Here is a 12,326-nt window from a genome sequence, read left to right as displayed (position 1 = left end):
TTGGAGTATCTCCTCTGTCTCAGTTAAAACAAACAACAGACCAATAAAAACCACTGATATTTTAGGTTATTATTAGACATTCCTATTTTCACCAATTTCTTTGCAATACAAATTCTTTTTCCTTTTCTCTGCCCACCAAGGGCCAGCGGGCTGAAGTACGAGAAGGCCAAGGAGTGGCGGATCCCGTGCGTGAACGCGCAGTGGCTCTGTGACATCCTGCTGGGCAACTTCGAGGCGCTGCGGCAGATCCAGCACAGCCGCTACACCGTCTTCAACCTCCAGGACCCGCTCTCCCCCAGCCAGCACCTGGTGCTCAACCTGCTGGGTAAGAGTCACAGAACCCTCTGCTCTGCAGCGTTTTATGTGCCTGTTCCATCAGCAGGAGCGTGTTTGCTCTGGTAGAAATAATTTGGCAGTGGTGTCATTTTTGTTCTGTTCTCCATTCCTTAGATGCTTGGAGAGTCCCATTAAAGGTGTCACCAGAACTTCTAATGGTATGTTGAATTATTGTATATATACAGCTGTTTTGATAAGATCACTCCTTGCCTGTCCTGGTTGTACTTCTTGCTAATGTTCTGTTTTACTTTGAGGAATCTGAGAAATAATCTTTTAGCATAATTAAGGAATTTTAGTGAGATATACAAAAATCAGTTACTGTTGACACACCTTAGGCTAGATGTTTCACTCTTCAGTTTCTACATCAGACCTTAGTACTTTTTAAATCAGTACCTAACTGTCACAGGAAGGGGACCAGGACACCAGATGGTTCATCACAGGCCCAGTCCAGTCCGGTCCCAGTCCAGTCCAGTTTATTGAAGAAAGTATCAAACACTTATACAGCGAGTAATAAGCTTATGAATATTCTGTAAGCCAAGCAATCTATTGGTTAAACTATGCCATGAACTCTTCCTCATTCCTCAGGGGTTACATCTCTCTTTTCTCATGTCTCTTTCACTGTTTGTTATCCTACTACAGCTAGGCCCAAGGACATGCAATCTATGCAGGTGCAGGACTTGGAATTAGCCATGGTTTTGTACTTTTCCAGTCCTTAGCCAGCCAAATTCCCAACACCTAACACTCTGTAAATGAGACCATATAAGGATTTTTAAGACAGAACACCCCAAATCAGTAAGAATTTTGTTAGAATATTGACTGAATTTTAAGTATGATACATAATGTAAGTTAAGGGTGCTACTACTTCATATCTCTGATATCTACTAAGAACTAAAACCATGGGCATATATATCATGTATTTTAAAATTTAAAAATATACCATACATGCTAAAAAGTGTAGTTGATAGCCCTGAAATGTCAGCAGGAATGAACAATGGAAAATTGTACCTTGAAAAACATACAAGAGAAGTAAATTTTTGTTGTGAATGATATTTGCTGTGAGCTGTGCAAAATGTAAGTTTTCTGCATATTAAGCTGCAGTTTCCCTGTCAGCCCTTACACCTATCTCATGTTTGTGTATTGTAAATTTTCCTCCCATTTCCAATTTATACTCAATTTTTCACAGTATGTCTTGATGTAGACAAATTGGTACTACAGGAGACTCTTAGATGACATTTTATATTGCACAAAAACGTTTTGCCTCACCTCTTGTGTTTGGATCACTTGTATCTCAGTCACTTTTAGACTCTTCAGAAAAGAGCTGCTTAGTAACTCTCAAAATGCAATTTGTAGCAATGTTTTAAATGGGGATTCTGGGCACTGTAGCTTGAATATCTTTCAGCTCTAGAAATAGGCACTACTGTTTTCCTGACCATAAGTTTGAAACATTCTTCTCATAGACCCTTGTGGATTTGTTTCATGGGCCTGTAGAAAACTCTCATTTAGAAAACAAAATGCTTTTAGAAGTTCGTGGTCTTCATATTTTCTTGAAGTTGGAAAATATTCTGCTGTTACAAAAGAAAAAAGTCCTTGAGAAGGTTCAGTAACCAGTATTAGGATTTAAAATAGCTTTTAACCAACTCAGTTTTGGTTTTCTTATCACCACCCTTTGCATCCACATAGCAGTTGAGCTCATCTTAAAACTGGATACATTCTTTGTGTGGGTCAGTCACAGCAGGTTTTTGTCCATGTTTTGTCTTGTGTAGCACATGGAGACCTCAGGGGTCTGATGGGTAATTTGGTACCTCCCCTTCTGAATTTATATGGGGACCCTTCTGGCCCATGTGAGGTGGGAGTTTTGTGATTTAGATTGAAAGGAGCTTCTGGAGGCAATGTCATCCAGCTGCCCTCTGGGTGCCCACACAGGAATATGGTTTGGTAATAGAAAATGCTGGGCACATGGAAGTGTCAGGGAGGACAAGGTACTTCACTCCTTCTCAGGAGACATTTCTATTTGTCTTGGGGTTTGGGGTCCTCTTCTGAGGACAGCTTGTCTTGTCAGATGCTGTTGATGCCTTCTACCTCTTGCATTTTCAGAGTTGAGATGTCTATCAAAATGTGAATATGTGCATTTTCTTTCCAGCTGCTCATGCTATGGGCTGACTAGCATAAAAATGCCTGGCCTGAGAGCAGGGAACAAACCCCTGTGGCTTGTTCCTCCCAAAGGAACATTCTCACAGCAAGGCTGGTACAATGCTGCCTGTCTTTCTGGTCATGTGCCTCTTAGCATTCTTCATTAAATTTCAGGTATTGAAGGTTAAAAAGAACTAGATGTCACAGACTCCTCCACCTGAGAGCTGTGGTTTCAAGTTACTCAGACCAAGCAGAGCCTAAAAGCTGAATTTGATCACCCCTGGGCACATGCTCTGGGGGCTGATCTGGTACTGGGGAGGTGGCACTTTCTATCCAGCTTCTGTTTATGTAGTTAGGAAACTTGAGTTTATAACAGAATTTTCTGGGATATTACCATTCCGTTAAATTTAGCACCAGGAAGAATATTGTAGTCTTCATTTACTTAACAAATGGACAGGCTTTTAAGTCTCTTCCTTATTTAATTCATTGGCTTTTCCATTGATAATTAGCAGTGTTATTTAAAGGAAAAAAGTCCCACAATATTTTATTTGGTGTGCACTTTCAGAGTTACCCAAGTTTGTGGAGAAGCTTTGGCTCAATCTCAGCATTGCTGTTGGCCATGTTGTGTCAGTATTAGGTACCCCATATACAGCAGCAGGGTGTAATTTTCATTTGTGATTAATTCAGGATAGAAGTTATTTTCCCTGTTGAATTCATATCTAAACATGTGACTGGTCTGATTTCAGGGAGTGAGGTTGCCTTTGAAACCAAAGCAGAATGAAGCCAGTCTTCAGCCGTCTTCCAAAAGAGCGAGGTAAGAACAGCGAGCAGTCAATGCCCCTTTATTGTCTGTTCCTCAGAAGTGTCAGCTGCCCATCAGCCTGCACCATCCTGTGCCCTGCTCACTGAAATAACTGTCAGTGGGCTTTGGATGTTGCCAGTTCCTCAGCTAGCAGGAATAAAACAATAACTGAGAGAGTGAAGTTGTAAGAGTTTGGAATGCAGAAAGAGGAGAATATGTCATGTTCTCTGCATGGTGATTTTTCCTTTCAGAAAAAGTTGTGCCTAATTCTCATTCATCTGGGTCATTCCATTGGTAAAACGTGCAAAAGTGTGCTTGTCTAAATTTCAAAATGACAGTTCTGCAGCCTTGGGCTCAAATGTCACATTCTGCTGTATTTCCCATTTTCTGTAGGATTGAAGACCTGCCTCCACCTACTAAGAAACTCACCCCTGAGCTGACACCAATGGTGCTCTTCACAGGATTTGAACCTATGCAAGTGCAACAGTACATTAAGGTGACTTTCAGCCTTATCTCTTGTGGGCTACATTGAAACATCTGACAGTTTTTTATGGATGTTGAATTTTTGCTAAGACTTTGCTATACCTAGTGGATAAAAACCAGTACTTACCAGCCCTGAGGTTAGGGTAGGTCTATGTGAAATAAGTTTCATTTGATAGCTGTTCTCCTTTAGTTAGCTTCTTTACACTACTGTGCTACTTGCTTCTTCTTTCTGTAGGACTGCTTTAAAAAGCAAGAAAGCCCTTTCCAGATTTGTTTTTAAATCAGCAAATTTCATGACCAAATTTAGGTGAGAAAAAGAGTGATAGTGGTACTGGATAAGACCCAGGACTCTTCTAGTGGAGTTGCTGTCTGTAGTACCAAATGCTTCAAAGACAGCTGATGACAAAGCTTATGGCAGGTGTGAGATAAGTTCCTGGGGAGGTTTTGTTCTGTTCCCTAATAAAGCTCTGCTAAAACATAAATGTAAATTATTTATAACATTCAGTAATGAGAAGTAACTGAGGCCTAGTTTGGGTTACTACATTTCTTAGAAATATCCACTTTGATGTCCTCAAAAATATAAAATATTTTCTTTATTACATCTATGCTTGTTTTTAAAGTGGTTCAGCTTCAGAGGTCTTTTTTCCCTTGCAGTGTGTGCATTTGAAGCTTGATATTGAATATTTTGGGACATAAAATATTTTTCAGTGTATCCCATAAAATTCCAGTATCAACTTCTTGTTTCTGTGGTGTTGGTTCCAGGCTAATTATGTAGAGAATCTGTTTTGGTAACAGCTATGGCTCACAAATTAAAAAAAATCAACCTCAGCCTCAAAGCTGATGAAGTTGAATGTAAACCTGTCAGCACTGATGATAGCAAACCCCTGCAGAGTTTGGGTACCTAACTGGGGCTGGATATTCCTCACTTACTGAGATGGAGGAGTGATCTTTGTACCTGTATGGCCAAAGGGTCCCTTCCACATCTGAGTGGAAGCGTTGCAAGGTCTGCACTCATGGGTGTGAGTGCTTGAGGTGAATGTGGAAAATCAGCCTTTGCCTTTCAGGGGTACAATGTCCTGTTCACTGAGTGTTACCAGGAAGGAAGTAAATACTGGAGAGATTCAGTGTCATTAAATAATATTTTTATGGGTCATCTTTATGCTAACCATCAGAGCATGGCAGAGAAGAGCCACAAGCACTGTCCCTGTGCTTTGTGCTCATCATAATCAGAGCAGTGGAGTGCACAGAGACCTCTTAGGCCTTCTAACCTAACCAACCCTTAGGCCTTCTTGCTTTGGGACTCCCAAGCATTCATGCAATAAAAACCCTAGTCTGTTAATTATTTATACTTACAGATATGGGTGTGGGTTTTATTTATTTGTGCAAATTGTCTCAATCAGAAGTCCAAGGTGCATGGTTACTAAAGCTGTTCTAATATTTTTTCATCCTTGAAATCTTTATGAGGGGAGCACTCTTTATCTCTGACACCTGTGGTAATCTGATATGCCTCAGCAGCTCGTTCATTGTGTCACTCATTCCTTCACATAATGACTGGCTTAATTGATAAGGTAGCAACTGTGAGGAGCTAGTTTGAGTTAGGTGGCTTAACCAAGGAAAAGGGAATAGTTGCTCAGTATCATCAAAAATGCACGTGGAAAATGTGGTTTTCATGAGATGCTTTTCTCTTTAAAAATCTAGCAAAATTAAGTTTGCTGTAGCTACTGTGTATACTGCTGTAGCTACAGTGTGTACTGTACACACCTACAGAAGAGAGCAAAATTATTATATATTCTTATGATTGCATACTTTACATTTAATATCCTGTTTCACTGAAAAAAAAATTATTTTGTGTCTTACAGTTAGTTCCTTGCTTTAAAAAAGCACAACCCAAAATCAAAAAACTGCAGAAGTGGGAAATTGTTTTTAATCTTGCTAGGTGATGTTTATGTCTGGAAATACCTGGATTTTCAGTGGCTGTAAATTCTATCAAAATTAATCAGCTTGAGTAAAGGAAGCACTGCAACACATAAATCTATATTTACTCTTTCATTAGGAGCTTAGTTTGATTTGATGAGATGATATGATATTAAGTTTCTTTTTCCCCTCTATTTTTTTAACAACTATTCCATTCTGGTTTGTGTTTTGTACAACTTTCAGAAACTGTACATCCTTGGGGGTGAAGTAGCAGACTCTGCCCAGAAGTGCACCCATCTCATTGCCAGTAAAGTGACCCGAACTGTCAAATTCCTGACAGCAATTTCTGTAGTCAAGCACATAGTAACTCCAGAGTGGTTAGAAGAGTGTTTCAAATGCCAGAAATTTGTTGGTAAGTTAAATTAGTGTCAATTCCTACAGTAAAATAAATGTTCATTGACATATTTAAATACATTTTGTTGTTTTGTCTTCTGACTTCAGTGTTTTTTACCAGTTTTCTAAGGAGTTCAACTTTTGAAAGGAGAAATTCTAATTCTACAACAAGTCTGATTGTCATCATTCACACCTCTTGAAGAATAATTTGCAAAGATTTTAAATAAAGATATTAGCAGCTAGTTTGTACTCCACTTGAGTTAGAATGTTGTTTTATTCTTGTGACAGCTTTGCTTAACCATACTGTGTTTGATTTTCTTTCTTTAAATCAAGTTCTCTTTCAGCAGAATATTTTGTTTCATTTAATTTTCATTTGTTTTAATATAGTTTTTTTCCCCTTAAATGGAAGAAAAACACACTTAAAAAGTTAGTGTTAGGGTGATTAAATGATTGGATATTGTTAAATACTGTATTTCTTTCTTGTGTAGCCATTTTGTAGGTTTTTACTCATGGCTGCTTAATTTTTTAATTCACCCTTTCTGAGAGGGTGATTATTTGGTTTATGGTGATGATTGTTTTGTGCATTTATAATTGTAAGAAAAAAATGTATAACATCACTGGCTAATCACTGTGAAGACTTGAATCTATGGATCATTAACTAATAAACCAGCAAACATTTTTAGAAATCTCAAGAAGGCAATTTGCTTATTTCAGCATCAGTGAACTGGGAAACTGATTAATTTGAAAACTCTTAGAAGATGAGGAAAATCAGGGGATTTAGGATGACTGTTGTGATCTAGTACTTGAAGTACTTTACTTATTTTCTGAAATTAGGTTGATTAGCTAATGGGTTAGTTCCAGTATTGTACCTGCTGTAATGATGGAAAACATGGCAATTGTTTACAAAAATTGTCTTAACTGTTTCTTTTGTCCCTTGGAAGAGTATTAACACTGTCTCTAACAAGTTGTCAGAATTGTCCTTGGGCAGACCAGTTTGTTCTCTGTATAATTTTTTGGTTTTGGTTTTTAGACTTAGGGGTTTTGGATTAAATTTGATTTAGAAATGTGTTTGACATAGTTTCTGTGGAAAGATAAACACTAAAATTCCCTAATAAAAAAAGAAAAATTGGGTGAATACCAGGACAAGTAAAACAAATGGAAAGTTCTTCCTGTTAAGAAAAGAGGACTTTGTGAGGACTTGAAGAGAGTTTCTGGGCTCCCATAGGTGGTCACAGTAATTTGAATTTGATCAATCAGAAGGATTAAGTTTATTCTCCTGTGCAGAGAATCAAAAAATGAAAATTTGCAAGTACCTCCAATAAGTTAGAAAAAGAGACTTGATAGGGCAGTGATTGTTGTTAGGTATGCAAGTGTAAAACACAATTTAATTCCCTAAGTATTTGGGAGTCACGTTTGTAAGAAGCCTACTGAAGAGGGATGTTTTAATCATGTTAAATTCTAATAGGTGTCTGCCAGTCAGAGCCACTCTGCACCAGGATGTTCTGCTCAGATTCCATCCTGGGCCATGGGGATGTCTGTGTTTTGTGTGCCACATCATCAGTCTTTCTTTTTCAGATGAGCAGAACTTTGTGCTCAGAGATGCTGAAGCTGAAGTGCTTTTCTGCTTTAGTTTAGAGGAGTCTCTAAAGAGAGCACAAGTAGCTCCACTGTTCAAGGTATGCAGTTTACCACAGCATTTAAATACTTGGGAGTTTTTTAACCTGATTTTTTCAGCATTGGGACCACAGGTTTTATAGCTGAAAGCAGTAGAGCAGGCTGGAATATAAGGTGAAACATTTGTTGTAAAGTTTGGTTTTGACTTTATGCCTGTTTTCTGCCTAAGCATTGGAGTGGATGTAAATCCTCTGAATGACTGGATCCTGTAGATGTTTACCATTCTCAGTACATTTGTTCCCTTCCAAAATTTAGAACATTGCTCTGTTACTTGCAAAAAGCCGTTTATGGAAGGGACTTTCTTTTCTTTGTTTTCTTTTTTCTTTTTCACACCAGCCTCACAGCCAGAGCACTTGCCCATAGAAATGGGAGTGTGAGTGAGTTTGCCCTCAGCCTTAGGGAGTTCTAGTGTGAATCTCCTTGGAGACTGCATTTCCACCAGGCTGTTTGCTAGGATGGTGGGAGATGTTTTTGTGCCTCTGGTTAAAATTACATTACAATGCAGAGAGGTTTCTGGAGATCTGAGTTGCTAAAGATTCTTCAGCCTAACTGAATTACAGACTGTTTATGGAGGTAAACCACCTAAAGGAGGTATTTTTTCTACCTGTAATGAATAAGGATCTATGTCTTCCATTATGTCTAAATGCTACATTTTGCTCTCAGTTTTGCAGATTAAATAGCAAGGTGTTTTCTGGTTTTTATTCCTGGCTGATAAACAGAGATAATTTACTTTGTGATTTGGTCACCTATCTCAGTTAAGTAGTAGAATAATTTTTGTCAGGAAGCAATAAATTGGGTGTTAATTAAAAAGTAAAAGTTCTTTTGTAACACTTGAGATGTCCCTGTGCTCAAAGAAGTAAGGAGCATTGTTCTGATGTGTCTCACCAAGCTGCAGTTGTTACTTTACAGGTTCAGAAAAAGACACACCTGAACTGTTCAAATTCATCAAAATTGTGCATTTGCCCCTCCAGGGGAAACATCGGCAGTAATTAAGGACAACTCATCAACTGATGAATCTGTGTCCATAAGCCCAACCCCAGCTTACAAAGCCTGCCCTGTTGTATAAAAGTGTCACACGACATTAAAACTTCATGTTTTACAGAAATCAAATAGCATAATAATGCTTTTTCTTGTTCTTTTCTCTTTTTAGGGGAAATATTTTTACATTACACCTGGAATTTGTCCCAGTCTTTCCACCATGAAAGCCATTGTGGAGTGTGCAGGAGGAAAAGTATTGTCCAAACAACCTTCCTTTAGAAAACTCATGGAGCATAAGCAGAACAAAGTGTGTTGTGTTGCTTTCTAGAATTTATTTATAATACCTTACCATGTTTTTCTGAGCTAACCATTCCTTTCTTTCCTTTAGAGTTTGCCAGAGATAATCTTGATTTCCTGTGAAAATGACCTGCATTTATGTCGAGAATATTTTGCACGAGGCATAGGTAGGTATAAGCTTTTGTTGTGATTGAGCAGTTTAACTGTTACTTTGATTTCTTTTTTTTTTCTATTTCCCAATTATTATTATTATTATTATACAGAGATCTTTTGAACCTTTCAGATACTAATAGAGGAATACATGGACTATCCTGCAAACCATGGAGAAATCCAAGCCAGCTGTTTGCTGGATATATCTAACAGTTATTTTATAGACAGATCATCATAAATTGTTGCGTTTAGCAACAACTGAAACATCAGTGTGTTACCAATATTATTCTCATCCTAAATTCAAAGTACAGCCCTGTACCAGCTACTAAGAAGAAAATTACCTGAAACCAGGGCACCATCTCAGTATTCATCAGCTGAGTTAGGGGTTTTCACTTTAGTTATTTTCACTTTAGTGTAGAGCCCCAAGAAATGCTGTATTTAGCAACAGTGCCAGGTGTGAGACACCTGCAGAATGAGGCAGAATTTCTGTGTAGGATATGAACTGTATGAATTTTGATATTTCCAGATGTCCACAATGCTGAGTTTGTCCTGACTGGAGTGCTTACTCAAACACTGGATTATGAATCATATCCTTTTTGTGTAAAGACATTCTGCTGCTTAGGGGAGTATGGTTTACTAAAAGTTTTTCTTAATTAAGAACTAATTATTTGTAATTTTTTAGGATATGTAATATTTACTTGGTAGGGTAGTTTAACACCCAGGAAATTAGCTTAAATTCAGTATGGAATTACTTTTTGATGGGAAATACTTCAAAGGAGAAGGAAAGCAGGGTGGCCACAAAGGAGTAGTAAATATTAGTAAATAGTAGAATAAATTAGTAAATAGTAGAATATTAGGCAATGGGAAGAGAACTTGCCACTAAGGAAAATATTTGGCACAAGCTCCTTTCAGATGAGGAAAACAGCTTTTTCTGAAGATTACAGACCCTGTTTGATAAATGCAGTGGAGGGACCAGTAAGGCCTCTGTGTCTTTATACATATTTTTTATAGAATTTGTATTTTGCTGTCATTTCTTACAGTTGTTTTTCCTTAACAAGCTTACATATAAATTTACTTGATGGATAGTAAAATGCCTTACTGCTCCAGGATCCTTGGAGCATTATATCTAGCTGTTCAGCCATTGTACAAAGCAACTAGAACTTCCTGTGGATGCTGTTTTCCAGCTGTTTTCCAAGGGATGATGAGCAGTTTAAAGCAGGAAAGCAAAAATAAACTGCATCTTTTTTAGGATGTGTAATTTTATTATGCTGAAACATAATTTACTATGTTTTGTATTATACTACCATTTTAAAAGAGCCCACTTTAGGTATCATGATGAGCCCATTTTTAAGCATTTTAAAATAAATTATGGTACTTCAGCCAAAAGTGTAATTTGGATGTAAAAATGAAAGGGCTTGCTATCTATTAAATTATGGATGTCAAAGATGAAAATGTTTTGTACTTTATTTTTATTTCTTATACTCTATTTTCTTTTATATTGATATTTTGCCCACATTTGAAATAAATGTACTTTTAAATGTTTTACTCTATATTTTAGTGGTCGTTCATTTTTTTGAATACTGTGCAACAATGGCACTCTGGTAAGAGTAAATTACTCAAATCTTTTTCCAAGCAATGTGAAATTATTTTAAGCTTATTTTACCAGGTATGTTTTAATATATGAATCCCAGTGTTTAAAGGGAAATAGTTGTAAATGTATATATGTGTTTTTACTGAAGAAGAGAAGCAGCTTGAAGGAGAAACTATAACCCTGCATATTCCACTGTTGTGATAACCTTTTGTTTGTATAGTGAGTTTTACTAAATAAATATTAAAAAATCAGTCTCCTGAATCTATATTCAATGGTATTTCCTAAAACACACACAGTTCTAATAATCTGATTTGACCATTTTTATCAGTTTAGATTCCAGTAGATGGAAAAGTGATCCTTAAAGCATTTTTTTTTTCTTTCTGACCATCAAGGCAATTCAGCTCTGATGCTGTGTAAACAAGTGAGTATCTGCACTCCCCCATAAGGAAATTACTGATTTCAAATCTCTTTTGTGCTGTGGCTTAAATCCAGCTGGTGCTTGGATTTACTGATTCTGTTGCCTTTCTCCCAGTGCCTTACTTGAACAAAGTGCTTAAGTGAATGACAAATTGCTGCTGTAGGAACACAGTGGTAGTAAATGTCACGATGAGTGAGGTCCCACAGAGGTCACTGTGTGCCTGTTGCCTTTTATTGCTGCCTCTGGTTCCTCTCCTGTATCCTTGTCCTCACCTGCTCCTGGGCTTGGCTTTTCTTTTGGGAGCAGTAGGGGCTGTGTGTGGATCACTGGAATGGGAACATTTCTACCAGTGTGACTGTTGTAAGGTGGCAAAATGGGATAAATGAGAATGTTGCACTTCGGTCACATTGGTTTAAAGTGAATGAAAGGTTAAAAAGGTGTGGTAAGGATGGGAGGAAATGGTAATTTTTCACAAATGCTATTTATGTCAGGGTCTGTGTTTATTCTTTGTGTGATGTTCAGCTCTCTGAAGTGCAGCTTCCTTTTCATTATGAGACAGATGAAGGAAAAGTCTGTAATGTGGAGACCTAAAGTTTGAAATTGATGATATGATTTTGTGCTTTAACTTTAAAAATAGTAAAAAAAAGGAGAGTCTGCAGTGGGAGGTAACTGTTGGTTGATGAGTTGTAGTACAAATTACTTAAATTGTTCAGACATGAGGACCTGGCAAGTCTGGTCACCCTGTCAGTGGAGGAGAGAACATCTCTGAAACCTGACTTAAAGAGCCCTGCAGACACACATCTCTCAGCAGTTCAGCAAGGTAGTTTAGTTATCTGAATCTTTCAGAACACAGAAAATAAATAAAGTTAATCCCACCCTAAAGAACATCATAATACATTGCATGAATACTATTTTTACTGGAGAAATAAATGCACCTTTTTTCCCACTTAAGAATGTAATACTGAAATGATCTAAATCTATGTTCATGTCTTTGAATGAAGAAATTTTCTTCATTGTACTCATTACCAAGGGACAGGAAGATTTTTGAGTGCCTTTTCCTTTAAAACAATTATCAGCTGTTGCAGCTTTTGAATGCTTGGCAGTTTGGTGGTGTTGAAGTGAAGGGAGACGACCCACCTTTGTTGGTCAGCATCGACTCC

General features: G+C 37.6%; 1 protein-coding gene across 2 annotated transcripts in view; it reads left to right on the top strand.

Annotated features, from left to right (window-relative positions):
* Positions 1 to 10,707, top strand: part of PAXIP1 (PAX interacting protein 1) — a 31,553-nt gene extending 20,846 nt beyond the window's left edge. For both annotated transcript variants that reach the window (XM_064703890.1, XM_064703889.1), the window contains exons 12-21: positions 141 to 325; positions 451 to 494; positions 3,213 to 3,280; positions 3,662 to 3,764; positions 5,909 to 6,077; positions 7,634 to 7,734; positions 8,883 to 9,017; positions 9,099 to 9,174; positions 9,684 to 9,748; positions 10,225 to 10,707. In XM_064703890.1, the coding sequence (XP_064559960.1) occupies positions 141 to 325; positions 451 to 494; positions 3,213 to 3,280; positions 3,662 to 3,764; positions 5,909 to 6,077; positions 7,634 to 7,734; positions 8,883 to 9,017; positions 9,099 to 9,174; positions 9,684 to 9,748; positions 10,225 to 10,236 (958 nt within the window). In that variant the 3' untranslated portion in view covers positions 10,237 to 10,707. The remainder of the gene's footprint in view (positions 1 to 140; positions 326 to 450; positions 495 to 3,212; positions 3,281 to 3,661; positions 3,765 to 5,908; positions 6,078 to 7,633; positions 7,735 to 8,882; positions 9,018 to 9,098; positions 9,175 to 9,683; positions 9,749 to 10,224) is intronic.
* Positions 10,708 to 12,326: the final 1,619 nt, after the last annotated feature.

Source organism: Zonotrichia leucophrys, chromosome 2, assembly GCF_028769735.1.
Source record: "Zonotrichia leucophrys gambelii isolate GWCS_2022_RI chromosome 2, RI_Zleu_2.0, whole genome shotgun sequence".
In the NCBI taxonomy this organism is placed as follows: Eukaryota; Metazoa; Chordata; class Aves; order Passeriformes; family Passerellidae; genus Zonotrichia; species Zonotrichia leucophrys.
The sequence above is the reverse complement of the archived record's forward strand: the minus strand, read 5'-3'. Positions and strand labels throughout refer to the sequence as shown.